Source organism: Schistosoma haematobium, chromosome 3 (genome assembly GCF_000699445.3).
Source record: "Schistosoma haematobium chromosome 3, whole genome shotgun sequence".
NCBI lineage: Eukaryota > Metazoa > Platyhelminthes > Trematoda > Strigeidida > Schistosomatidae > Schistosoma > Schistosoma haematobium.
In genome coordinates this window covers 23,571,031-23,597,928 of record NC_067198.1, presented here as the reverse complement: position 1 = coordinate 23,597,928, position 26,898 = coordinate 23,571,031, and the positions used below count along the sequence as shown (strand labels likewise).

The window sequence follows — 26,898 nt, the reverse complement described above, 5'->3', positions numbered from 1 at the left end:
GGATCTTGATCGACGAGCCTAACAGAATGTGACATTTCCAGCCACAGTTATATTGTTAACCTTTTAAAAGTACCGAAGTTTGTTAATGAATGGGAATTCTACTCTTTAGCTCTCAACTCCGAACACTAGTCTAAAATGAGATTTCCTGTGGACATGTAAGATAACAAACCAAAGTAGTTAGGCTAACCGTGTTATATGACATTAATTCCACCCGTTTTAGTATAAGATATCCCTAATTTATAAAATATAGATAAGAAACTTCTTGTAGTCAAGTACTTTAGAAATGTACCAAAACTACGGGGCAGAAAGTAATTAATATCAAACTGTAATCATACAAATTAAAACTATATATAAAATATCATACAGAAAGAAAAAAACCAACACATTGTTATATACTGACTAATTGATTAGTATATACAATTTTCATTATCTTTACAAGTCAATAAATCAAAGATTATATTCGTAATTCATCACATTTGTTTATTTAAACGATCTTGAGTTGCTTGTTGTTGTTTTCTTTGTGCAGCTAAAATAGCAGCAAGAGCTGCTTGTTGTTGTTGTTGCTGAAATTGACTTTGAACAATTTGCTGTTGTTGTTGTTGTTGTTGTTGGGATGAGGCAATCACAGCTTGTAATAGTGCTGCATTATTCATTGAAGCTAATTGTTGTTGTTGTCTCTGATGTAAAATTGACGCTTGCAACGATAATAAACGCTGTTGCAATTGCTGCGGTAATAAATTTGACTGTACAGAAGTACCGGAAAACTATAAAATAATAAATTATCAAGAAGAAAAGTTATAGGAATAATAAACATGAACTACTTTCTAGAATAATCGTTAGAAGTTAGTCATCAGTACTCGATAATTGTTTTTTGCTTGTTGCTTCAATCAGTTTACAACAGAAGCTAATTTTACATGGATTAATGTTGTTAAAAATATCAGATTGATAATTAATTCTGTTGGAATAAGCGAGTTGTTCTATTGCAAAGTGCGATTACTTTTTGACTTTCTAAGTTAGAATTATAAACCGATTGTAATAGCTTAGTTAGGTCATAAAGGCAATTTAAAAAAACTAACCATCTGTTCGAAGTCATGCAACAAAAATGGGTGATTGGTATGTAAAATAAACAAAATGAATACACAGAAATGTACAGCATAGAAGAAATGCACAAACATATTCAAATAACGAAAATTCATAATAACCCCTAAACTTAATGAAAAAAGATATAATTTGAATATAAGTAATGAAATTCTAAAATTAAGTACCTAGTGTATCACAATCGTGGAGTACTAAGTTTTATGTTGAGTTGAAGAACTAAGGGCATACAATAATTTGAATAATAATAGATGCCTCATCAAGATACTAAATTTGGTGAACCTAAAGCGACGTGATAACTAAACAGTTAAAGGTCTATGTGGAAGTTAATGATCAAAATACACAACAACCATCCTCAAATTATCGAGTCTGTGTACCGAAACTGTTAACTATCGTATTCAACAATGCATCAAAAGAATAACGCCCCGATGGAGTGAATGGTGCTAAATGTTCTACTGACTTATTGTCTACGTGACCCCTACTCTTAACAGATTATGGATTTATGGGTATTAACGCCAAGGTTAGACTTTATAGTGGTTTACATTAAGTCACGAAACGTCAAAAATATGATTTTTCTACCCATCGGGATATAAAAAAACTATATTTATTGTATTAGAGATTGGAATACATGGTGGTTTAGGATCATTAGTATATTTTTTCAATTAAATTTATTTTGAGCAAGCTGACTAATTTTCATGTTTACAAGGTATATGATTACAGCAAAATTGATCATACATTTCTGACTAGTTATAAAACCTGTGCTGAATACTTCACTTGTTTAGGCGAGTATGTTTAGAATAATTGAAGAGAATCATTACTGGATACGTTGTTTGCAATTTCAGGAACTCAAATATTTGTATTCCCATATAAAATTATACTGCAGCAATTATCAAGAGTCTGAATGTTGATGTGATCCAAAAAGCATACCTACACTAATTAATGAATTTAAATCTTGACGAGATTCGGGATGTATAAATTAGTACTGTAGTAATTTAATATCAGGAAGCAAACATAAAAATAGAATAAAATTACATTTTTTTGATCATACGCCCTTTGGAAAATTTAAAATACAACACAACAAAAGTACCTCTGAATTTGAAGAAGAGACAGGAAATTGTGTTGAACTCGCACCAAGAGTTTGGTGAGAATTTGAAAGAGCTGTAGCTTGTTGACACTGTTGTTGCTGCTGGTGCTGTTGTGCTGCAGCAATTATTGCAGCCATAGAAGCTATTTGATTTTGGGTCGATGGATTTACTGCACCACTGGAAAGAATAGAAGTATTGAGACCAGATCTTAAGAGGCCTAACTGTAATGCAGCTGGTAATGAATTGGCAGCGTTAATGATAGAAGCTAAACTAGTAGGAGTAGCGACAGTCAAATTAGCAGGAGTAGCAGCGGATGGAGTGATGACAGGAAGTCGTCTTTCTTGAGCGCTCTTTAACTGATCACCAGCAGGACTTGCTGTTGCCAAAGCAAGAGCACGTTTCTGCCATTGAGCTATTAACTGCTTTTGTTGGTGTTGTGCAGCTAACAGAGAAGCTGTTACTAGATTTGGAGCAATATTGAATCCAGATAGCTAAAATGTAATTTAATCATTAAAAATAAAATAATAAAACCCAGATACAAACAATGTATACTAATTATCGTTTATACAGCAGAGGAATACGAAAATAGGGTCAGGAAAGACAGATTATACTCACTGAATGATAAATATGTAGAAATATCATATTCATATCAAGCCAAGATTTTTTCCTCAATATCACTATAATAATGTATACTATATTGCAAATGATTATGTCCAGAAAATCGATTGAGGTATAAGTGATTGATGAAAAAAGTCGAGCGGGAAAACCACTTAGTATAATGTGATTAGAATTCACTGCCTATTAGTGTCGAACTAGGTAAAGCTAAGACTACGGTTTCAAAAATACAGCTTTTATGAACTACCAAGCATATTTAAACTTACCTGAGATTGTTGAGCAATCAATTGGTTCAGTAACTGTTGTTGATTGACTGACTGAATTGTATTTGCTGAGGAATGAATATTATTATTGTTATTAGCTTGAACAGCTGATTGTAATGCGGCTGCCGCAATTAGTTGTTGTAATTGTGCTTGCTGAATGGATGCAGATAACTGATTGACTTCCAGTTTAACGTTACCAGAGAATGATGTGGATGTATTAGGCTGCTCTATTGTTAGACTGGATGTAATATGTGGATTATTGACAGATCCGAGATATATTTGTGAAGCTTCATTTCCATTAGCCTTATTACAAAGTTAGAAAAACATTACATGAGAAATATCAAAAATTACCAGAAGTTGGAAAACGGGAATAGTAGTAAAAAAAGGATTGAAATTCATAATATTGAGCAAGAATTTTGAGAATTACGACTTGGGTGGATGTATAATACAATAAATCTGGAAGAATTTTCTTTTATTTCCCATGAGTATGAATTGAGAAAGCATTAAATAACACACTAGATGAATAATGATTTGTACAGTTATGCTGAAATATAATTTATAAAAATCGAAATCCACATGAATGGTCATTAGTGTTTCAGCAATAACTTAGGGATCCGAATAAACATGCATCCGTTCAAGTTGTGATAAATCATATCAGAACAGCCACAAAAAATTAAAGACGGGAATTGAAGGATTCAATATAATAAATACTAATAGGAGTAGTAAATCAAATAGTGGGTATACATATATTTCACAAGGAACGAATGAAATCGTGAAGTACAAAATATTACTATACTGAAGATTCAAAAAAACGGTAGCATGAATCTCAGCACCTCATTGCAACTGACCTTTATGTAACAATACATTTTACAAATATCAATAAGGTTTCAAAAGTTTTTTTAAAAATAATATTTCTCACAAATTAACATAATCACTGAAGTTCAAATTATCTGACCTAAAAGAGAAACATTAACAAAAGGATTGAATCCATCAAACCCAAACAGTATCAAATATTATAAGTGAATACTAAGTAAACCTTTGCATGGATCAAAAATTAATTCATTACTGAAAAACAAATGAACTTTTACTATAGTTTTTCAATATGGTTTTATTTTGTTCGATTGTATCACACAACAATCACCATGTTTACACAACTAAAGGAACGTTTAGAGACTAACTTATTAAAATAATCAAGTGAGAACCAAAGTCTTATCATGTAAATAAGAAATAGTGTGAAAAGTCTATGCAAATACACAATAAACGCACCTGATGTTGATAAGTAGCTCCACACAGAGCAGATAACTGTTGTTGTTGTTGCAACTGTTGTTGCTTTAAAAGTATTGCTTCAGCTGATAATTGTTGTGGAACTGCGGTTTCAGTGACATTAATATTACCAGGAGTTGTTATGCTACCACTTGGTATGGTTGAGATTAATGGAGTATTAGCAGCAGCATATAAGGGTAGTAACGAAGGAGATGAATAAATAACATTAGCAGGAGTAAATACAATGGAGGCTTGACTTTGTTGCTGTTGTTGTTGAAGAAGCGCTAACTGTCGCTGTACTTGTTGCTGTTGTAGAAAACTATATTCACAGGGAATTTGATTTAATCTTGACTCATCAGGCATCAGAATCCCACTCCGACGTAAAGCATGTTCTTTAGCTTGCTCTTGTAACGCTAAAATGGTAAAAAGTGACAAAATTCTCAATAAAGTTACAACAGAGAGCTCGTCATTGAATTTTATAGTGATTTTTTATTAGTCTCTGGTTGATAATGTTATTATTTCTATTACTCTAGTGTTTGTCATGATATTTTTATTATGCTGTACTAACATTGTTTGGCAACTTCAGCTAGGTTTTACGTTGATTAAGAGTGACTCCTAATCGGCTGATGCACGTGAAGATACTCATAAAGTTATGTAGACAAAAACGGACACATTGACCGAAATTCGTATTTGCTTTCGGAATGGACCATCATCAGATTTACCTTTTCTCTAAGTGATCACAAATCCCCATCATGCGCTGCAATGGACACTAAGCAAGCACCAGGAAATCAAATTGCCCGATATGATGAATTACATTATTCCGGAAAACGTGAAGCTGTAGATAAATTATAGAAGTACTGACCACTATGTACGAAACTTTTTGTCGGATAATAATCTGATAAGTATTAATGTCTTAACTTTAGATCGAATTCATGGCTAAAATGTAATTATCCATGAGCAATTAATAAAATAATTCAAAAGCCTAGATAACACATATTGAAAGATTTACTCATAAAAGTTATAAGTGCTTCAATAACCTCTTCAAGATTGGCAACAAAAAATGTCAAGTGTTTGGAATGAGAGAACAGGTGGCTATTGTTAACGGTCGCTATTAGCGGGACGTTTCGTGAACGATTGTGTTGGTGAGCGCTGATTGGCTATTTCTTATCCAATCAGTGCTAGTGGATACATGGAGACTAGAATCCTTTTGTATAAAAACAATAAACATACTAACGTTTTTTATTGTGCTTCTTACATCTACCCTTGTTATTAATAATTTCGTTCCTGTCCAACAGTGTTTTGATCTGGGGACTTTTCGAGTGAATCGGTGTCCAAGACGACTAAGCAACAGAAATAGCTGTGTCGTAATAAGAGAAATTATAACAGTCGAGTTAGCAGCTTCTATTAAGTCAGAGTAGTAATTATTAGCATTACTATTATTACCATTATTGTTGTTATAAACTGATCAGCGTCAAACGATCGCATGGTTTATATTAAGTTGCTATTTTGTTTAATATGTAATGTTCATCTGGAAAAAAGGTTACAAACCAGCACAATATCCATTTCAAACGTTACTTGGGACTATAAGTATAGGAAGATATATATACCAAATTTTAAATAATCCCGAACTTTTTAGTGGTGTTGCTTTTCATTTCTTTTAACAACACTTGGTTTCGAACTTGAGTCTGATTAATGTAAGCCAGGTGATGAGCCATCAACTAACCTGTAACTATAATTTGAATTTCGTCATCAATGTGAGGATTTATACATTCACTTGCTGAGATCAAAACATACGAGGGTGAGGGGATGTAGCTCCGCAATTTTAGAATAAGTTGCAAAAGTAAGGGAATGACAGTATCTATAAGAACAACTGTAATATCTCTACGTTGATTTTTGGCGGTCAACCAATAGAATACTCACAAACTGATTTCATATATCAGAAGCTCATTGTAGTTTGGCTTACCAAAGGAATATTCGAAAAATGGTATAAAGTCAACATTAAGAAATTTTATGAGTGACTTGAACTATTGTAAATAGAATCTCTACATACGTCTATATAATTCAACTTGTTCAGGTGGAATTGTAAATTCTGGAGGGTTGAAATTGGCTACCTCCGGAGCATTACTACTTTTAGCAGATGACGTGACCAAAACGGTAACAGAAGATGAATTAGGAGTATTTTGTAATTGGATAGAATTCGAACTAATCTCCACATAGTTACCACTTGAAACTGAGGTTAGAGGATCACGGACCTCCAGCTTTGTTGTAGTGTCACTAACTGATAAGCCGAAGCGTTTGGCTAGTTCTGGAGGAACCTTATACATAGAAAATACGAATAAAAAAGGATATTTTTATGAAGCACTTGGATAGGTGAAGTGAAAACATAAAACAGAATAGTGTCTAGAAAACCTGTCAGTGTATATTGCGATAACTACAATCAGTGAGATTACGATAAGCTGTAAATTGTAACAAAAGTAAAAGATGAATCATGCGCAAGAAGAATGAAAAAACCAAACAACTTGTCTCAGAATAATACAATTATTGCCTTTTCGGTAGTTAATAAAAAAAACGGGGCTATATAACCAAATTGGTAGATGAGTATGTATCAATAAATGATCAAAACGAAGCAGTCTGAAAAATGGTTTAATGATAATATATGAAATCTATGTTATTTAATGATGAATCGACGTTGTATTTGAGAGTGCTAAGTATGTTTATCTAGTAATTAGAAATACTTTTAGCCAATTTACTACTTTCACCTATAAAACTGACTGCTTCTTTTGTTTCTTAGTAGCACTATAGTAAGACTGAGAATAATAAACCCATTGTAAAACACGACAACAGGTAGGAGGAATGTATATTTATTGCGAGAAATTACAAAGTATTTACATAATACATATATATAGCTTTCAATTGTACATTTGCACCTTCCGGTGTATTCTGCAATCTGAAATCTCTTTTCGATTCGTCTTACAGTGTTCTCCAAACACCGTTCATTCAATGCACTGAAGCTTTTCACTCTGTCCGACAATTGTTGCGACTTCGACACCGCGTCCTGCTAAACACTAATTACAAACATCCTTGTGAGAAACGTCCAATAAACCATATTAGAAAATTCACAGAAAGGATATATTTGCTGCTTATATATTTAGATTGAAAAGACACCTGATAGGTTCCTTAAGGAATATTGTTTTTAAGCTGCAAAAGAAATTGAGTGTACTTTGCAAATACAGATAATAAGTGGGTGTATGATGAAAAGAAGTGAAGATAAAAGTATATAAGATGCATATCACTCTTTTAGAAGAGAGTTCAATGGATGTTACAAATTAGATTCTTGGAGTACACTTATTTGTATTGTAAGCATGTTAGCATCATACATAAAAGAAGTTTTAAATACCAAAACTCAAAAGAAATTGGTTGAGGTAAAAAAAGTGTGAACTTAACAAACTGTTTAAATTGTCTACCTAATTTCAAGTCCTAGGTCTGTCATCTAAATGATCATAAATCGTTCTATAGTTACCTAGGTATAATTCAAAAAATGCTACTTATTTACCAAGTACAGATTTATAAGCTTTCCTATGAGTCTCACTTTATGTGAGGGTCGGTGATACCAATCGATTATACAAACCGAAGTAGATGAAGTGACGTTCAAAACTACGACTTAAAATGGAATGCTTTTATCACTTAAACACCAATTCACTAAAGTTCGGAGAACTACCTTATGATAGAGTATTATTTTGGTAAATTATCCATACCAATTACTTGGCTAAGGATAATTAGTAAATATAATCAAAAATGAGAATATGTTGAATTCATGCTTATCAAAAATATGAAGATAAACATCTACAATCCAACTTTAATGTTGTCTAGCAAATGAATGACATTGTTGAGTTTACAATACAGAATATTTGTCTACAAACAAAAGCAAAATAAATACTATTGATAATGATCAGCGGAAAATATTGCTTGGGAAACATCATCAACATACACACTTACGAACTAATAAGATAATCAATATTCAATGCACTTTGATCAGTAATCAATACATACGACTAATATCAATATCGTTGGAATTATTTTACACAAATGAACGTTTAGATTCTCAGTTATTTCAGGTATAATTTTACAAACAGTACATTTTCATACAACTAACTAGAAGGAATAGGATTAAACTTAAATAAGTGAAATTAAAAATAAATTCAAGTTAAGTATATAGAAGTAAAGAGTGGAGAAATCTTCTTTATACACTGAAGTTATTAATATATTGGTATGTGTTAAAAAAAGATACATGTTAAAAGTTGTGTAAGAGTATGAGAAAAAAAATCTGCCAATTAAATATTTGAAAAATCAATAGCAATGTCAAAAAAAAAGTGAAACATGCACCTATTTATGCTTGTGTGAGAATTAATTTATATGAACTAGAAAATCAGTGGCTTGTTTGAATATATATATATATATATATATATATATATAGTTTGCCAAAAGACGTTTTAGAGAAAAGGCAAACAAATGTACAAGCATAAACATAATAGTAATAGTAATAAACTTTCATTTATAAGCAAGAGAAATTATTAAGGAGCAAGCATGCATAAACAGAAGAGTAGGTTAGGTAAATGAATATAACAAAATAAATACTTCAAAAAGTAGAAAATATACTTGTTCTTCTAAACTAATAACCAGTAAAACGTTGATTTATTTATTTTATTTATCTATGTGCATGATTAAAACGTAAACAGTAGATGTTTGTAAATCCGTAAGAAAAAATTTGAAAAAAGACAAAACAAAAAATAGTTAAAAATATAAGTAGTTGTGTAACAAACACTGGTGTAGTATGTGATAAACATGATGGATGAAAACTCTGAAACAAAATACAGACAATACATTCTGAAGGGTAATGGAAGAATAATCAATCAAAAAGTATTTATAAGTATAAAATAGGACCTTTTTACATTCCCACATCTTATAAATTACCTTTAAAGATTGTAATTCGTTTCTTAGAGAAGGAAGATGTAAATGAAAACGTAAATAAGTTTAATTGAAATAGAAAACAATTGTTTTTTAATGTGACCAAAGATATGGTGAACAATTTTCAAACTAACCTATTTTCTCACTACTTTTGCATAATTTGTAAAGGAGTTCATCATAATTGGCAGAATACTGATAAAGAAGTGATTCAATTTTCTCAAAAGTTTGGTGAACAGTAAAATTTATTACCTGCCTCGATGGAATGATTTTTTTCACCAAAAACAATGATCAAGGACAGAACGTAGCTTTGAGCAAACATAGTTCATGTAACTCGACACACAAGCTGTAAACTGTATTATTTGCATGGTAGCTACAATAATTGGTGGATGCGATCGTAGCAATTAAAAACGAAATCAAGGGCTTAAAGTGTGAGTATTGAATTTATCAATTATTAGGTTTATTTTGCTTGATTTGTACACTAAATTACGAAAAATGACCCAAAAGTTTAGCAGTTTGTAGTAATGGAGTATACGGCATAAGGGTTCAAAATTTGTAGGACAATAGTAGTTGAAAGAAGGCTATGAGACTTATAATTTGCTTGTTTTAAAGTGACTCACACTCAACAACTATAAACATTGTTTCCAAAGACCATTTATATTTGAGCATTCACTACATTTGATGAACTAATTTGCAATGAGGTCTGGAAATAGATCGGACAAAACTCAATGATATATCAGATAAGGTCATCTTAGGGTAGTAAAGTTTGAATTTTTTTGCCATATTATTAAAGTGATTACTACAAAAATTTAGGATCGTTATGAAAACTATTAAGGATTCTGCTGAATATGAATAAATGGCTTTTCCTCAGGTAAGTTAAGAGTATGAACTACGGAGGTTCATGGAACAATAACACACTGTGATATTATGTAGTGGCAAAATCTGTTAATAACACTTAAATGAGAACTAAAAATTTTTTAGCACTAATAAAAAAGTATTTTTCTTTTTCTTAAAAATCTATCTTTGTTTAAGTACGTGGAATAAAAGCAAACACAAACCTACCTGTGGTCCAATATAAGGGACAGATTTGTTCGTATGACTTCTGCTGTCTGAATTATCAATGGTTTGATGGTGTGCATCTTGAGGTAGTGGTATATCAACGAGTACCGAAGGACTGGACGTTTTATTACTTGACTGTACTACACCAGATGAAGACGGTGGTTGTGAATGTGAATCACTATTACGTTCAACAGATGATTTAGAATTGTGGATAGGTTTTAAATTGTTACTGTCATTGTTATTATTTGTTGTAGTAGATTCATGTGATGACTTTCGATACTCTAAAATGAAGTAAAATTACAAATGAAATTTAGTTAACCAATACTACTTTATAAGACAAACTCTTAGTAAATTAGTCATTTAATGCACTGAGTAAGAGAAATATTATATACTGATAATTGCACATTGTACTAAACATATTATATTGAATAAAACCATTTACAATAGTAATAATAATAAATATCATAATTTGAAAAAAATTAGATTAAAAAAAATCCACATTAGTACTTACTGGATTTCTCTCCGCCCACAACTCTATTGACAGCTGCCGAAACTGTCTCATCGACGCTTGGTATGTAGGAAATGGACTTCGGGTCAGTATAAGGACTATTCATCCTACTATCTGATATATTATCTTTACTCACTGGTCCAACGCCAAGACGAGCGAGACGATGTTCTGGTGGAGTTCGTAAATTATCTTCTGAAACTTTTGTAATAGATGAAGTGGGTCGGTATAAAGGAGTACGAGAACGACGAGAAAGAGAACGATTTTTAGAGGTATTTCGACGTGAAAAATAACGAGAACGTGACGAGGGAGAAGACTGTGAAGAAAAACTGGAATCTGTTGAATGCCAACTCCTTGAGCGAGATCGTGAACGAAGAGAGTAGCTTCTACGCCTATGCCTTCTCCGATAAAAAGATCTAACATGTCTATGGCGTCGAGTTCTTACAGAGCTTGATCTTGAACTGTAACTTGAGCGAAATGAACGAGAAGTACGAGCAGACGACCTAGAACTGTAGGACTTTGACTCATTATAACTACGTTTGTGTCGATCGTATTTATGAGAAGATTCTGAACGAGAGGAATAACGCGACCTACTGGCAGAAGAATGATAAGAGGATGATCTACGAGAGCGTGAACGTTTGCGATTTTTCTGTGTTACACCTTCAATAGTGCTCTTTGTGCGAGAGGTTCCTCGATTGTTGCAACATCGAGAGCCATCAGAACCTCCTGATGAAACAGACTTCCTTCGACAACTTGTGGAGTGGTGACGATCTGAATTCTTTCTACATCTGTGATGTGAATCTCTACCAGATAATTTCGGACGCGATTCATTCGAATTGACTGGATCACATTTGCTAGAACCATATTGGTGCCTACAATCCTTTTTTTTCGTAGTTAAATCACTTTTTGCTTCTTTTGACAGAGTGGACTTGTTTAAGGCTGAACAATATGAACAGAAACATAAAATGCATATGAACCACTTTAATATCATTCATTAAAACGCAAACAAATATGAATGTGAAAATTGGTCAACATAACATTTTAAGTCAATAAACCTTGGAAGACTATGGATGATCACAAACAGACAATCTCTTGACTTTTGACATATACTAAATATCCTCATTCTGAGATTAATGACTCGTAATCTCAACACACCATCAAAACAATACATAGTAGCATATTGGGGATATGCAATCTTAAATTACATTGAGTGAATATCAAAAAGGTTCACATGCAGAACTTGTGCTTTTACTTTAGTAAGTGGGGAAGAAAAAAGAAGAGAACAGTGGTTTCATTCAGAATATTGAAATCGGACGCCTAACTAAGACTCGTGAACTACAAACACAAGAAAATCAGGCTGGTTTTAGACCTGGTCGTGGCTTCGTCGACCACATATTCACCACTCGTCAGATCTTAGAACACAGGCATGCTTATCGTCGTCCGACAATGGTGATCCTTCTTGACTTAAAAGCAGAATTTGACCCTGTAGACCGAGAGGTTTTATGGCAGTATCTGTCATTGAAAGGCGTACCTCCGAAGTACACAGACCTCGTGAATGCTCTTTACTCGAACACTACTAGTCGAGTGAGAGTTTATGACAAACTGTGATCTAAATTTGCAACCTCAAGTGGCGTCCGTCAAGGCTGTCCACTTTCTCCATTTTCGTTCAAATTCATCATAGACCTACTGCTGGAAATAACTTTGTCGTCGTCTGGATTTTCAGGAATTGATCTCTTTTCAAGAGGTCCACCTATTGACTTAGAATACGCAGATGACATAGTCCTGTTTGGTGAAAACGCTGATAAAATGCAGTGTTTTGGTAGCACTGAGTAACAATACGAGAATGATTGGAATGCGTTTCTCCCTCTCTAAATGCAAACTGTTGCTTCAGGACCGGCCTTCGTCAACACCTGAACCAAAGATAGGGAGTGAAAAAGTCAAACGCATCGACAACTTCGCTTATCTTGCAAGTTTGATCAACCCTAATGAGTTGATGTCTGAAGAAATCTCTGCACGGATTCGAAAGGCTCGTTTGGCTTTTGCCAACTTACGTCACCTATGACGATGGCGAAATATGTCTATAAATTAAGGGACGAGTATACTGTGCGGCAGTTCGTTCTGTTCTACTTTACGGCTGCAAAACGTGGCTATTAAGAGTAGAAGATACTCGTAAGCTACTATTTTTGATGACACATGTCTTAGAAATATTGCTTGCATCTTCTGGGACCACCAGGTAAGTAATAGTGAGGTTAGACCCAGGGTATTAGGGAATGATGGTAAATCAGTTGATGAGGTTGTGAATCTTCACCGACTGAGATGGTAGGGTTACGTGTTTCTTATGCCTGAACACTGATTACCGCGGCGCACAATGCTGACTAGTGTTGGGGATGTCTGGGAGAAAGTTAGGGGTAGCCAAAACAAAACGCGGCAGCAGTCTTTGAAGTCACTAACTTCTAGTCTTAGCCATGTTGGTAGATGCAGACTACTTGATTGGGGTCCGCGTGATTATCGTAACCAATGGTTGTAGACTGTGGGTGACATGGCTCAGAATCGATCACAATGGTGTAGGCGTATACACTCTGTCTTCCCTTAAACTATGAGATTAAAATCGCTTCATATCTTTCTTTCTACCAACTCATTCTTTCTTGCTGTACTATATCCTCATATATAATCCTCCCTTTATATGTTATCACCATTGAATTAACTACTTTATGAGTCCGGTGTTTATCTTGCTGTGCTAATGAGGTATGGCAACCTGAACTGATGCATATATGTGTATGGTTCTACGTTGTAGCTGACCGACTGATTGGAGTAGTAAAATGATTAAGACAGGGCAAAAACGTATCATCGCTGTAGACAACTGTTTTGTAAACATGAAATCTGTTTTTGAGCTATAATTATTACAGTATATAAATGCGATGATGATAGTTACTAACATATTTCCACTAAAGCAGTTGATTAGTGACCATGATTTAAGAAAAGCTATGTTCAAATTCGAGTTTTTCAACCATGTTTAATACTGCTTTAGATGCAAAGGTTTATTAACTAAATTCCATTTGATGCATCTTAGTTTATGTTTCATCGTTTAGCTTATTATTTTTTAACTGTGAGTGACAATGTAAGAATGTTTACAATGTATTTCTTTCCCTATAGGTATCTATGAATGATTGATAGAGAAAACGTTCAATAAATAGCCAATGCCTCCAGATAAATTACAAAGGAATAAATAGAAGATAAACAAATGATACTTACGACGAGACGCTTTATGTGAGGATTCTAAGGAATTTGATTTCTGGTGGTTATCTGGAGAGGTGGTTTGCTCATTTTCACTAAATTTTTCAGTACGTACAACTGAAGAGTCAAAATCACTATCACTTGAATCCCACGTAGATCTGGCAGTACCTTTGATAACCCTGACGCTATTTGTCTTCCCAGGAGTTAGTTGATTTGACGACGAACTAAGATTGCTAGGACGAGTTTCCGACAAACTATGATCTTTACGCTGTGACTGATCATCAACCTTCCGCCTTATTTTACGTTTCACATGTGAATGTTCTTTATTACCATGAGGCAATTCGTCATCAGTACTATTATAAGCGACAAGTGTATTTGAACCAACTTGATTTCGTTTTTGATCAGAGTATGATGCATGTTTTTCGGAATAAGATATACAGACATCTGAGCTCTGTTTAACCGACATAGAGTATCTACTGGAAGGACTTCTATCGCCTGCATTACTTGAAATATGATCTGCAGCATCAAAACTGCTTTTTGACTTTTCACGCTCACGAGAATTAGTAGGAGTATGGTAAGTACTAGTATCACTTTTCTTACATTTTTTGTACGGTGACCTAGCACTTTTTTGATCGCAACAATCATCATCAGGAATACGAGCTGAAAGAGTGCGTCTCGTACTCAACGAAGATTTAGCAATTGCATTGTTTTTGGTACGGCACTCCCTCTGGTTAGATTTACAATCTGTAAAAAACGAAAATCCGGCAATCGAAAGTTGAGAATCATGGGAAATCAATACCTGAAAGAAGCATAGTTATCAATTAATTTTGCTCACCTGTATGTGATGATTCAGATTTACTATCACATGGGTAAGACTCGATCTCACTTTGATCGTTTGAATTGTTGCGTTCAAAGTGCGCAGTATGGGAGAGTTTATTTGACAAACCAGAACGTTTAACAGCGAACGATAAAGAACTACGTGTTGACTGTGAACCGTAGTCACTTTCCCTGTAAATTTTTGGAATTACGATTGAGATATTAACTCAGTACAGATATTTTGGAAGGAGTATATGAATAACAGTTATAACAATTTGAAATGGAACTAACAATAACATGGGTAGTTTATAAACTAACCGTACGATCAAGAAGAGTTAGAAAGAAAAGGGATAATTTTGGAAGAAACCTAAATCAGTATTTTGTGCGCTAATTAACTGAATGAATGGGTAGATAGTAGAAATGTATTTAGAAAATCCCAATATCCGTTTTTTCAAGCCTTCGTTTCCTTGAGTACTGAAAAGGCGGGAAAGAGATACCACTAGTTTAAAATTAATTACTTAACATTTCTGTAGTACCTCATCATTGCTCTGTGATTATACTGCCGTTTTATTTCATTTCTGACGCTCTCCCAGAGAGTTTGAGGTATGCTAACACTTTGATAGTCATCCTAATGATTCCAGTGTTGATGTGATGTGGTAACTTTGAACATACACATATATACTAGGTTCTACGTTGTTTATGATTGACTGGTGATGCATTGTCATTTGCACATCCTCCCAGGTTGCCACATGTTAGTATAATGAGTTGAATTATCAAGACGAATCTCAGAATGGTATTAGTAGTATCAGTGGCAGTAGAAAACATTAGTGACATAAAATTTAATTTAACAAGAATAATTCCATGTGGTAAAAAATAAAAGATAATTTTGGAAGTTGTTCAAAGAAAGACCGATTTTTGGCAGTGCTAACAGATAAGCAAAATAGCAATAAATAAGTAACAATCACATACCTACTACTGGACTCTGTATGTTTTCCATTATTCTCACCTTCAGGAGTCTGTTTTTAGCGAGAAAAAGAAAAAGAAAAACTGCAGAACAATAGGAATAGTCAGCCGAACATTTATTTGAATAGACAACCAGTACTCACTAGAAAAAACTTGTGACGAAATAACGGCCTTGTAAAAGGTGTTTCATTAAAAGGTAGCAGTTAGTTAATCAACTATTTTCATTATTATTAGATATGCAACACCAGATAATATGATGAAAAGACTCTAGTTAAGATTACCAACTGGTATTTGATGGCAATACAATTAGGTTAATCTGAACAAATATTTAAAACAGCATTTCCCAGTCGATAACATTGAAACAAACTAAAGAACATGAGAATAAATAACTACACAAAAAAACAAACATTATAACTACGCTGAAACAATTAGATTTTGAACAACCGCAAACAATTATGGTACCAAATTAAACAAGAAGAAGAACATTTACGAAAAGGAAAACTAAAAACTAAACTAAACACACAAACACTCGAACATACACACGCAGACAACAGATATAAGTGCATTCCGAACGAAATCATTTTTAATTATTGCTACATATATCATGATTTAACGAAGGATTGCAATGATAATAAAGATAAAAATATCATGCAATCAAAAGAAATTAACATATTTATGTGTGAATCAACCATGAGATTATGCTAAAGTAAATATTGAGTGAATGTTGTTAATACAGTAAATCTTTGAAATATATAAAGGAAACATAGAGTAGGAAAGTGGTTTACACAGATAGCTCCAATATTCAATACTATAATTGAGAGAACTAAGCAATAAAATATATTTTTCCTATAGCAACGCACAAATGAGTTTCTTATTTTGTTAAATAGACTGTATTCATTATGAAAAGAAGTGCATCCAAATGCATGAGAACGAAATGAAAAGAGCATCAAACTAGCAGAGTAGTAATAGTAAATGTAGTGATTGCTCCTAACGAGAAGTGGAACAAAATAGAAACGAACCAGAATACAATATGCAAAACGTCAATATAATAATAGTTAAAATAACGGTAAGACTGATTATACAACATACCTAATTTATATTTCCTATACCCATTTGTATATAAATGTGTGTAGATATAAACTTTTAGACAGACAATACATACAGAGAGCGTGTGTTTTATAGTAAAGTACACAATCAGGAACAAGAATGATGAATACACAAATAAGCACGCAAACACGATTTCACGAAAATAAACAGAAAAAAAGAAAAAAACACACAGAATACAGGAAAAGGGTTACAGGAGGATGGGAAGTAGCAGATGGAGCAAAAAGTGTGTAGCCAAAATATATCATAAACACAGAAAGAGGGGAAAAGGAAAGATGCAAATTAATTTAACGTTAATCAATGAATCAATAACTTGTCACATAATCGAATTTATGAAAAATTTTGAAAGACAAGAAGACTAAAACACAAATAGTAAATAGATGACTATAAACCTTTTGATAACTTGACAACTATAACCATCGCTATTTTTCACCCCTGAAGCCTATCCAATATGACCGTAAGTTGTGCTAGGGGAATGAACTCAGACATTTAAAATTACTCATTTATATTTACCCAACCGAATATACTGTTTAGCATTCAAGCGAAGTCAATCATCACCCTTAAGATAATGACCAAGCTGATGTAAAGACTTATTCTTAAAGCAATCTCAAAGAAGAGATTCATATGACAAAAACCATTCATGAGATTGTAGATCGATTAGTAAGCACAAAATATGCCCTTAAGTTATGTAAAACAAGATCCCATTTTGAGCTCTGAGTTTTAGTTGTTAAAGGAGTCCATTTCAAGCAAAACTTCTGGGCTTCAGTGTCAGTAAATTTTACTGGGTTGAAACTAGACAACTTATGGGATACGTATGACCAAAGGTATTATTATTGTAGTGGCCTTTAAACACAGATGAATTTTTTAAAGTTGTTTCACTGACCGAGTACAATTGCATTACATTCGAGCAAATGTTAGTGTCAGTGAATTACGTTACACAGAAGGCTAATAGAAGTAAATTCGCAACTCTATGTGCATACACCTATAATCTAGTGAATAAGTATTGTCTTGAAAAAATCCACTCTAAATTTAGATTTCTTTAATATACCAATAGTTTCATCGTTAAATCGGAATACACAAATCATTGATGTTTCCTCTAATTGTCATATATTTTACTTCAACTAAACATAAGTAGATAAAACTGTTCATAATGAACGAGGTATCGTTCACTGTTTAGTGTTATTATCTCAGGTACTTGAAGGATGTATCAGAATAGTGGCAAAATAAATATTTACTCGCTATTACATATTGTATTAAACAATTCTACATTTAAAGATTGAAATATCATTGACGCTAAGTTATTCCTTTTTATTTATTAATGAATGATTAGAACGATTAATCTTACTCGGCAATGTGTATTCTCCTTTTTACATCTCGTTACTTCTGACTGTCGATAATAAAAAATAGAGAATTACGCTGGAGTAAATTATTGAAAAGATATCAGTATCTAGACAAAAAATGTAACATCGTAACGACATACCAATCAAACATTCAGGTGCTGGTGGTTTACTGTAGCAAACGCTGGGATAAAAAAGGGTCACATATATACAATTTCGACGATACACAATAAGGAAATGATCATTTTAATATGGACAAATGAATATTAACTACAATACTAAATAGAATGTGGAGATTATGTGCAATAAAGTAGTTTTAGAGGAATAACAATGTTAGATACCGTTTCACATATGATACCTCAAGTCTGCAACCCAATTGAACCTAAATTGAAGAGCTTTTATACGATGTTATGTAGTCAGGTTAGTAAGAGAACACACTAATTACGAAGGCTATTATTACCCACCAACACCTAATTCACAAAACTTGATGAACTTTATGAATTAAATGTCGAACGGCTAAAATTTAATTAAAGTGTAAAAATACAAACACACCCTCTTACAAAAGTGCATCTTTATTAATCTGCTTCTCTTAAGGTAAGGTAGTGAGACAAAGTACATTCATGAGTTAATCCAAATCCATCCACACTAGAGCTATTCGCGGAAATCAATATCCGCTTTTAGCACAATTATAGATATTTGTTTCACAAGCTTTCACTAATGAGAATATATAGAATGAATAACTATAATTTTTGCTAGAGTAGTCACTATGAGACATATGATAATCTCTCGCATAACGTAATGGTCTCGTTAATAAATTTTAATGTCCAGAATGTGCTTAGTTATTTAGGAAATATATTTTATTTAGTACACAGAATGAACGCGGAAATGTAATTCCAAATATAGTGAGAATAACTGTCCGGAAGTATATATGATTTATGAACTAGGAATATTAGTGATACTTGGTAACATCCTAAAAGAAACTGATGATAAATTAAACAACCTAATGAACTCAACAATAGCAGGGTTCTTTACTGAATATACGCAACAATAAGAGTACATTTTTTCAAGTCTGAATTTGACATTATTACGCGCAAACTACCAAAAAATAAACACCACCTAAACTAAGTAACCTCAATCTGGTAACTGTGAAGATACTATACTTAGAAAGTTAAAACTTAACAAAAAAAATTGTAAGTACTGCAATAATAGGTTGTATGTAATAGCTAGGAATAAGATTTGAACAAGAAAGGATAAAAAGACTACGCGACTGTACGTACCTGCGAACTTGGTGTAGAATATTTATCTGAAAAAGAAAAACGTATTCGGAAATTAAGTACTTGTTTCTTGAAGCGAAAAATAGGTTCGTAGTAAATACTTTGGTTATCATTATACATTCGCTCTTACCAGGTTGAGAAAACTGGTGAAATTTTGATGTAGATTTTAGGCGTTTCGGTTATGTTTGAATAAAAATACGGCTGAACTGATTACGTTGATAAATCATCCAATTGAGTTACGTGATGGAATATGCTTAAATTTAAATAGGACCTTAAACTAATTGACAGAATTAAAAAAAATTCAAGCTTAAGGAGGATTTCACAGTTCGACGATTAATCCAGAAACCCGAAGAGCGAACAACTACGTTTAATTTTGATTGTTTTGAGAAATTATAATTTGCTGATTTTACGATACTGTAATTTATGAACCCAATACATTCTCGACTTTACATTTTCAAAAATATTCTACAACAATAACAACGTGGTTTACAAAACTATATACTGTAAATTTAAGAGTTGCGTAGTTCTGACTATTATTCTTGCTTTTGGAAGCGACTAATGTTAAATCAAAATTATGAAAGCTGTATACTCGGGGTTGGACCAAAACTATATATTATTTGCACAAAAGCATAACAGGAATGAAAATAAAACTTAATAACCACTAAATTTTGGCAAATCATCCACCTACCAAAAAATGGATACTGTGAATAGAAAAGTTTTCTCACGTTCAGTTACAACATGGATAATTCAGATTTTACTGTTGTTCTGGTACAACATGCAATTTAATTGACACTACAAAGTTTTATTCGGATCCCAATTTCATTGATGAGTTCATATATGTGATAATTATTTTGAGATCCCTTAATACACATTATGAGGTATATGAGTGGGATCATCAGGAAATCAGGACGAATTGAACTTGGAAAAATCAAATACGATGCTTTACATCCCAAATTTTCTATAACCAGTACTAAGTCGATGAAGTAAAAGTTCACTTTAAAACATTGGCAGTCCGATCAATAGTAATACATACGAATCAAAGAATAACAAATGATTTTTATTACACTAGTTATTAGGACGTTTCCAAAACTCTTTGGGAACTGTTAGATCAGGAATACGACCAGATACAATTCTTCCTACCAGTAAAAACTATTTTTACCCTGTTGGGTTAAATAAGTATTGTAATTGACGAGTAAAAACTATTACTTTAGTCAAATCCTTCATTACAGCGTCTTAACTGGATCACAGTCTTACCATTTTTAAAATGTTTATTGATAAATTAGCTAATTTCTTGAAATTAATCAAATGGTTAGAGTGTTCAACTTTTAGTCAATGAGTCTCAAGTTTCAACTATACTACCTACTTTGGTTTGGTACCAAGGGAGTATCACTAACCTCCATACACAGAATGTAACTCAAAGTAAAGTACACGAATCAGTACCTGGCAAATGAGTTAACAATAATGACAAGTTCATATATAACGTTCTTAGCTTGTCTTATTCTTAACACTTTTTTCAAAAATCACGACAATAAAAGCAAAGAACGCCCTAAGACAAATGAATGACTTGATTTTACGTTAATTTCAATTATGATGGAATCAAAAAGATCCGGGTCACTTATCTGTGAATGATATTTCATAAAACTCAAGTTCCAGAATATATGATAAATTAATCCAAACTCTTGATGAAATAAAAAGTCTTACAACCAGACGTTTCAATTCCAGAGTTGATTACCTTAAAACATGAGTTCTCATGAAAAACTGACAGAATTCCAAGTAAATTACCTACTTTATCTATAGGTATGGAAAGATGGACAGTATGTCACTAAATCCACGTTCAGGAAGCATCTCAATCAGTGTCCACGCTTCGAGTTACATACTTTTGAAGGATACTAAGTTGAAAACTACGAAACAACTTTTGAGAAGTGAAATAACATTTAACGAATTAAATAAAGAACTATAGTATCAAATACACAAAAACCTACAGATACGAAATCACCGAAGGATTTTACATTTTTTTCATGCTACGGCAGTTATAAAACTTACAGTGAAAAGTGAGACAAAGTCGAACACTTCACCATTTGTTCTGCTATTTACCTAGACGTCTGAGAGAAACTAAAGCTTAATGTAAACGCCAACAGGAATTCTAAACAAACATGTACAACCATACTTTTTCTACATCTAAGAGACAAGACTTGACTCATATATTATTATGGAAAAATTAATGAGTATATTAAATGTATGGTATGATGAGGGAGAGAAATTAATAACATGGGTACATAATATGTTAAAATCAAGTTTCACTCAACAAAAAGTACTTCGAAGTGTATGTAACTATAGAGTACCGATCAAAAAATAAAGGATCTTGATGGGAAAAAAGACCGCAAACTATTTTTGTAAGCAGTTAGACGAAAACAAAATGGACACTGATAAAACATTAAATTAACCTGAACAGCTAATAAGAAGGCAAGTTTATAGTGCAAACAAGAAAGTGCACAAGGATATTATTTGAATAAAATAACACACCATCACTTGTAATGTTAGACAAGTGTAAATAATTACCAAGATATCATGCATATACACATACTGAGCGGTAGATAGCAGGTTTTACTTTGACAACGAGATTATACATTTTCAGTAGGTAGGTGGAAGTAAATATTTAGATCGTTCACCCTAACAAATTGACGCAATTAAAAATAGAAATAAAGAACAAACTTCCCTTTACTAATAGTCAAGAATCCAGTAAACCAAAGACCTTGAGAAGTAGTATCAATCCCTACTTTCGTCTACACAATGTTTCATTAGTCCTATGTTATTATGTATCCTCAAAGCTGAACCTCTTTTCTACCGTTCTGTATACGTAATTACCATTATGAAAACAAATCTAAATACAAAACAAATATCCCTACACGTTTAATTTAAATATGTGTGTTATGTCCGCAACAAGATGTTTTTCATTGGATCGATAAGGCATACGTGTTGCACATAAAATTCAGGCGAAAAAGTCTACAAAAAGCCGACAAACACTAGTAAAATGCAACAAAAAAGCTAGGTATGCGCCACTTTAAAAACAGATGGACCTAAAACATAGAATGTAAAGATATGTAACACTGGCAAAACAACATCAAACTGTATACAGAGCACAACGAAATCAGAACAGAAATAAATGATTCCAATCAACATGCGATTGAACATTATAATGTGAACATTTACCCGCTGAAAATTATCTAAGGCCAAGAAATAGAAAGCAAAACGTTGATTGAGTAACTACAGTACAGATTTCAGTTTATAATACATGCAAACAGATAGTGTAGATTACTCAGTAAAGTAATAGTTGGATGCATAAACATCATTTAAAGCTCTTATCGTATTACTTATATCTAATATGGTTTAAAGTACAAACCCTGCCTTGATATCAATTCAAAACTAGCCACCTACCACTCGCAGAAACAAACCAAGAGTTAACAGCGCTTCATGACACAATTAGTACGACAAGAAAATGAATTGAGAGGGCAAATCAGAGAAGTAAAACAGGATCTCTCACCACAGTAGTCATGCATACTACTTCTCCTATCAGTTTACAAGTAGTCACATGAAATAAATAATTTACTTCAGCTACTGTGTCATACGTATTAAGAAATTAGGGTTACCTTCCAAAAATGTTTATTACTCGGTAGAGGGAAATTACCTTACGCAAATGATAGCGAAAGAAGTCCATAAAGAGTTGATACAACGGTATGTTTCTAAAACACGATAACTGAAACGTGTTCTGTTGGTTGGTTGAGTTGTATTATGGCTAAACTGAAGCATTAGGACAGGATCCAATAAATATAAACATTAATTTACTGTGACAAGCACTAATTTGTTACTATTTTAGCCAGTTACAAAACACCTAACAATTATTTCCAGGTAAAAGATCTTAAAACAAGGTCAGTCCGTAATAGAGCAGTGATGCTAAATTAAGATACTATACTAGAGAATATATAATTTTGCGTGCTACATTGCATCAATAGTGAAAACTATAAACATTTGAAGTATCAAACAAGTTTAACTGGATACAATCGACATTTAGCCTATACTTTGGATAAGAAGTAAGGATTAAGAGTAATGAGAATACACCACCCACTTTGCTACACTAACGTAAATATTACATAAGTAAATGACTGATGACAAAATAGTACATAAAGCGAAACAGTTTTGCGAAAAACCCACGTAGTTCGATAAGCACTCCACAAAAACACACACCTTGAAATTGAAAAATCATTTTCATCGAAACAATAAAATCTAAATCAAAGGTGCATTAAAAAGTTTGTAATAAAATGTTACAATAGCTGGTTTTAGAACCTGAAAATTTCCAGAAAATTAGGTGTACATAGATGGGTGGTAAAGGTGTAAGAACCTTAAAATTGTTGGATTGAGCTCGTATTCCTAAAACATCTGATATGACACAAATCGGTGTATAACCCTAGACATATATTTACCATAGCCTATTTCAATCGAACAAATAAATTTGCCCACACAATTATACTTTAAATTGTTATTTTATCAACATGTTAATATGAAAATGTAATGTACGGATAATATTACATGACACATGGAATTCTGAACGTTACTGCAGGCATTGATGTGGTCATGTGAAGTGATGTCTCACCTCGGGTAATTTTATATTCTGCTACAGTAATTTGCATGTATAGAAAGTAGTGAAATAATGGAAAAAGAAAATTCGCAGTTACGAACGCAGCTGATTTTAATATTCTTCCCACTAACCAATTTTACAGAAAGTGCTGCGATTTCTAGATGGATTCTGGTTGCCCACTAATCCCTCTTTTTTATTTGATTTTGTCACACAAAATCATGAACAATATTGTGGAAAACACTATCTGACGTTTCAGAGATTAATCCCCTACCAGGAAGTTACGTTAACAGCTTAGAATACGCAGACAGCAAGCTACCATTGAATGAAAACACAGACAGTGCAGTCTGCTGATCACTGTGAATTACAATACATGTCTGAATTGTTTTTTTCTCAGACGTAAGATGTAGCTTTAGGACTGGTCTGTACCATCGGTTAAACTGATCACGGGGAGTGCGACGAGCACTTAACTTATTTCAGCATCATTAGCCCTGGTAAGTTTATTCTAATGAAATATTAGTAAGGATTCAGAAAGCTCTTTTAGCCTTAGTCAACACGTATATCCGCTAACAAGGGGTGAGCATGCTGCTATGAAGTTTGCTTTGTATTACTCTATAGTTGTAAAACATACTACAGAGAAGTATAAGACATGCGTAGGCTGCAGAATTTTTATCATAAGTGAATCTGAAACATTGTTCGGGTATCAGAGAAAGACTAAGTGCTGAAGGATCATTGCCCTCAAGCACCCTGGTACGGCCGAGAGTGCGGAAAGGCCGCTCTCCCTCTCGAAATGCTCTCACATGGCCACGCGTATATAGCCTCTTCCAGGGAAGTCCTACTCACTACCTCATGGCGGGGGTGTTGTTCACGAAATTGAGGAGACGAAAAGCGAAACTCCAGCTCTTTAACCGGGTTGGTCGATATGGAAGGTCCACCTAGGGGATTTGGAGAACCCTGATTCCGAACCAATGGTGTACATGGGATCCAGGATCCTGAGGGAACAAATGGTGTATGAACCAATTATTGGACACCGGCCAACATGGGACTGCATCTTCTGGCGTTGCTCCACTGCCTTGTGGATCAGACCTTTAGGTCTAAGGCCCCGGGTGTGGCCCCCTAAGGAAACCACTTACTTCGCTCTGGGTACCCGTGTAGTATCACATCCCTCACATAAACCAAGTGAATTGTGTGGCACATATGTATTTAGGGCCCTCTATACCAATATTTATGTGCTCAAATAAATAGATAAATAAATAAGCGAGGAATATAGAGATTAGGCATATGTTTACCACAGAAAACTAGGGATTTCGCTGTGAATCTTCAACGACTGAAGTGGCCCAAGATGTGTTAGGTATGCTTACTGCGACGGGTGACATTTTTTGGAGTAGGAGTAAGTTGGAAAAAAGCTAGAGGCGGGCAAATCAAGGCATGAAATCAGTCCGTGAAGTCCCTGACATATGGAAAGTGCAAACCACCTGATTGGTGCCTGTGCAGTTATCGCACTCAATGACTTAAGACGGTTCAAATTTAGTCATAATAGCGCAGATGCATTCAATCATTATTTTACTCTAGATCTTGAATTCTGGTATTTTCTCATACACAAATATTGCCTTTTTGAACCAAATACAGTCGTTTTTATCCTTACTGCTACTGCATTTTTCAAGTTCAAGCTATTTTGTTATTTTCACTCATAGTGCTGTCGTGGTAATGTAATTAGGGCTAATGTAAAATTGAGCCAGGATGAAAGTTGATTACCACCAACTAATGACTAATGGAATTTTTCACGCATATAACCGTTGCAAAACAATTACCCACTAAAGTTGTGAGTCAAGCAACAAACTAAGCGTTCCTAAACCTACAAACGATCACTTTTGTCCAAGGTCGAGTGCCAGGTGATTCTATAACATTTTACTTTTGAAATGGAATCTGTCTGTATAACAACTTGTTAGTCAATAACTTGCAAGCCAAACGGAAGTGGCGTTCTAAAATTGCAAAACACTAGACAACTGACTTAGCCTTATTGTGAAGGTCCTTGCAGCAACTGAAAGATGTGGATCGCTGGTACTGACGAGACATTCTAAGGATCAACGTTAAATCTAACTGAATCCTTGCGAAAAATAATTATTAACCGGCCAAAACATAGCTTTCACTGTTAGTAACGTACTAATGTTTATGATCTTAATAATTTTCGATAAGATCGTATATAACATGTCACTACAGTATACCCAGATTTTTAAAGTTTTCAAGAGTTTAAGGGAACTAAATGCTGGTCAACAGACTTTCTGGTAGTCTTACAAGACCGATGTCGATGAAATCTCGACTTTTACTGGCTGAATATTTAGGCGAAAAGTAGATAACTCAGCGACATTTAATACACAGAGCGATACAAAGGGGAAAATCCGCATTATTTCCTCCTGACAGACGAAATAGAAAAAATTAAGGCGCGTATTTTCTTTTCTGTTCGCCTTTATTGATTACTTGGGATTAGAAAACTGTATGGCTCAAACATGCTATACCATACATGGAGAAGACATGTCACTATTCTAAGGGTCTGCGCAGTGGTAGAATATACTACGTAACTTACTAGAATTTTGAGAATCATGACTCTCACTACGTCTGGGTTTCTCACAAATCCGACGAGCAGATGACATTATCAAATGGCCCTCCAATGATGGTACTGCTTGCTGAGTGAA

The 26,898-nt window shown here is 33.6% G+C and overlaps 1 protein-coding gene across 1 annotated transcript; it reads right to left on the bottom strand.

Moving 5' to 3' along the window:
• Window positions 1–329: 329 nt before the first annotated feature.
• On the bottom strand, window positions 330–26,898 carry MS3_00010609 (uncharacterized protein). The gene is made up of 13 exons (XM_051218995.1): window positions 26,790–26,898; window positions 19,579–19,604; window positions 18,310–18,351; window positions 15,867–15,913; window positions 14,917–15,089; window positions 14,100–14,825; window positions 10,854–11,786; window positions 10,346–10,623; window positions 6,372–6,636; window positions 4,325–4,734; window positions 3,062–3,361; window positions 2,183–2,671; window positions 330–764 (listed from the first exon to the last, which is right to left on the bottom strand). Exons 1-13 carry the CDS (start codon window positions 26,854–26,856, stop codon window positions 471–473), a joined length of 4,050 nt encoding a protein of 1,349 aa, XP_051069299.1. The 5' UTR covers window positions 26,857–26,898; the 3' UTR covers window positions 330–470.

Bases quoted from the DNA above. Each gene is read 5' to 3' on its own strand.
- MS3_00010609 (XM_051218995.1), bottom strand. From the start codon at position 26,856: ATGTCATCTGCTCGTCGGATTTGTGAGAAACCCAGACGTAGTGAGAGT. The intron at 19,605-26,789 runs GTAAGTTACGTA...TTTCTTTTTCAG, and splicing joins TCATGATTCTCAAAATTCTA to ATAAATATTCTACACCAAGT. The intron at 11,787-14,099 runs GTAAGTATCATT...CATATTGTTCAG, and splicing joins CTCACATAAAGCGTCTCGTC to CCTTAAACAAGTCCACTCTG.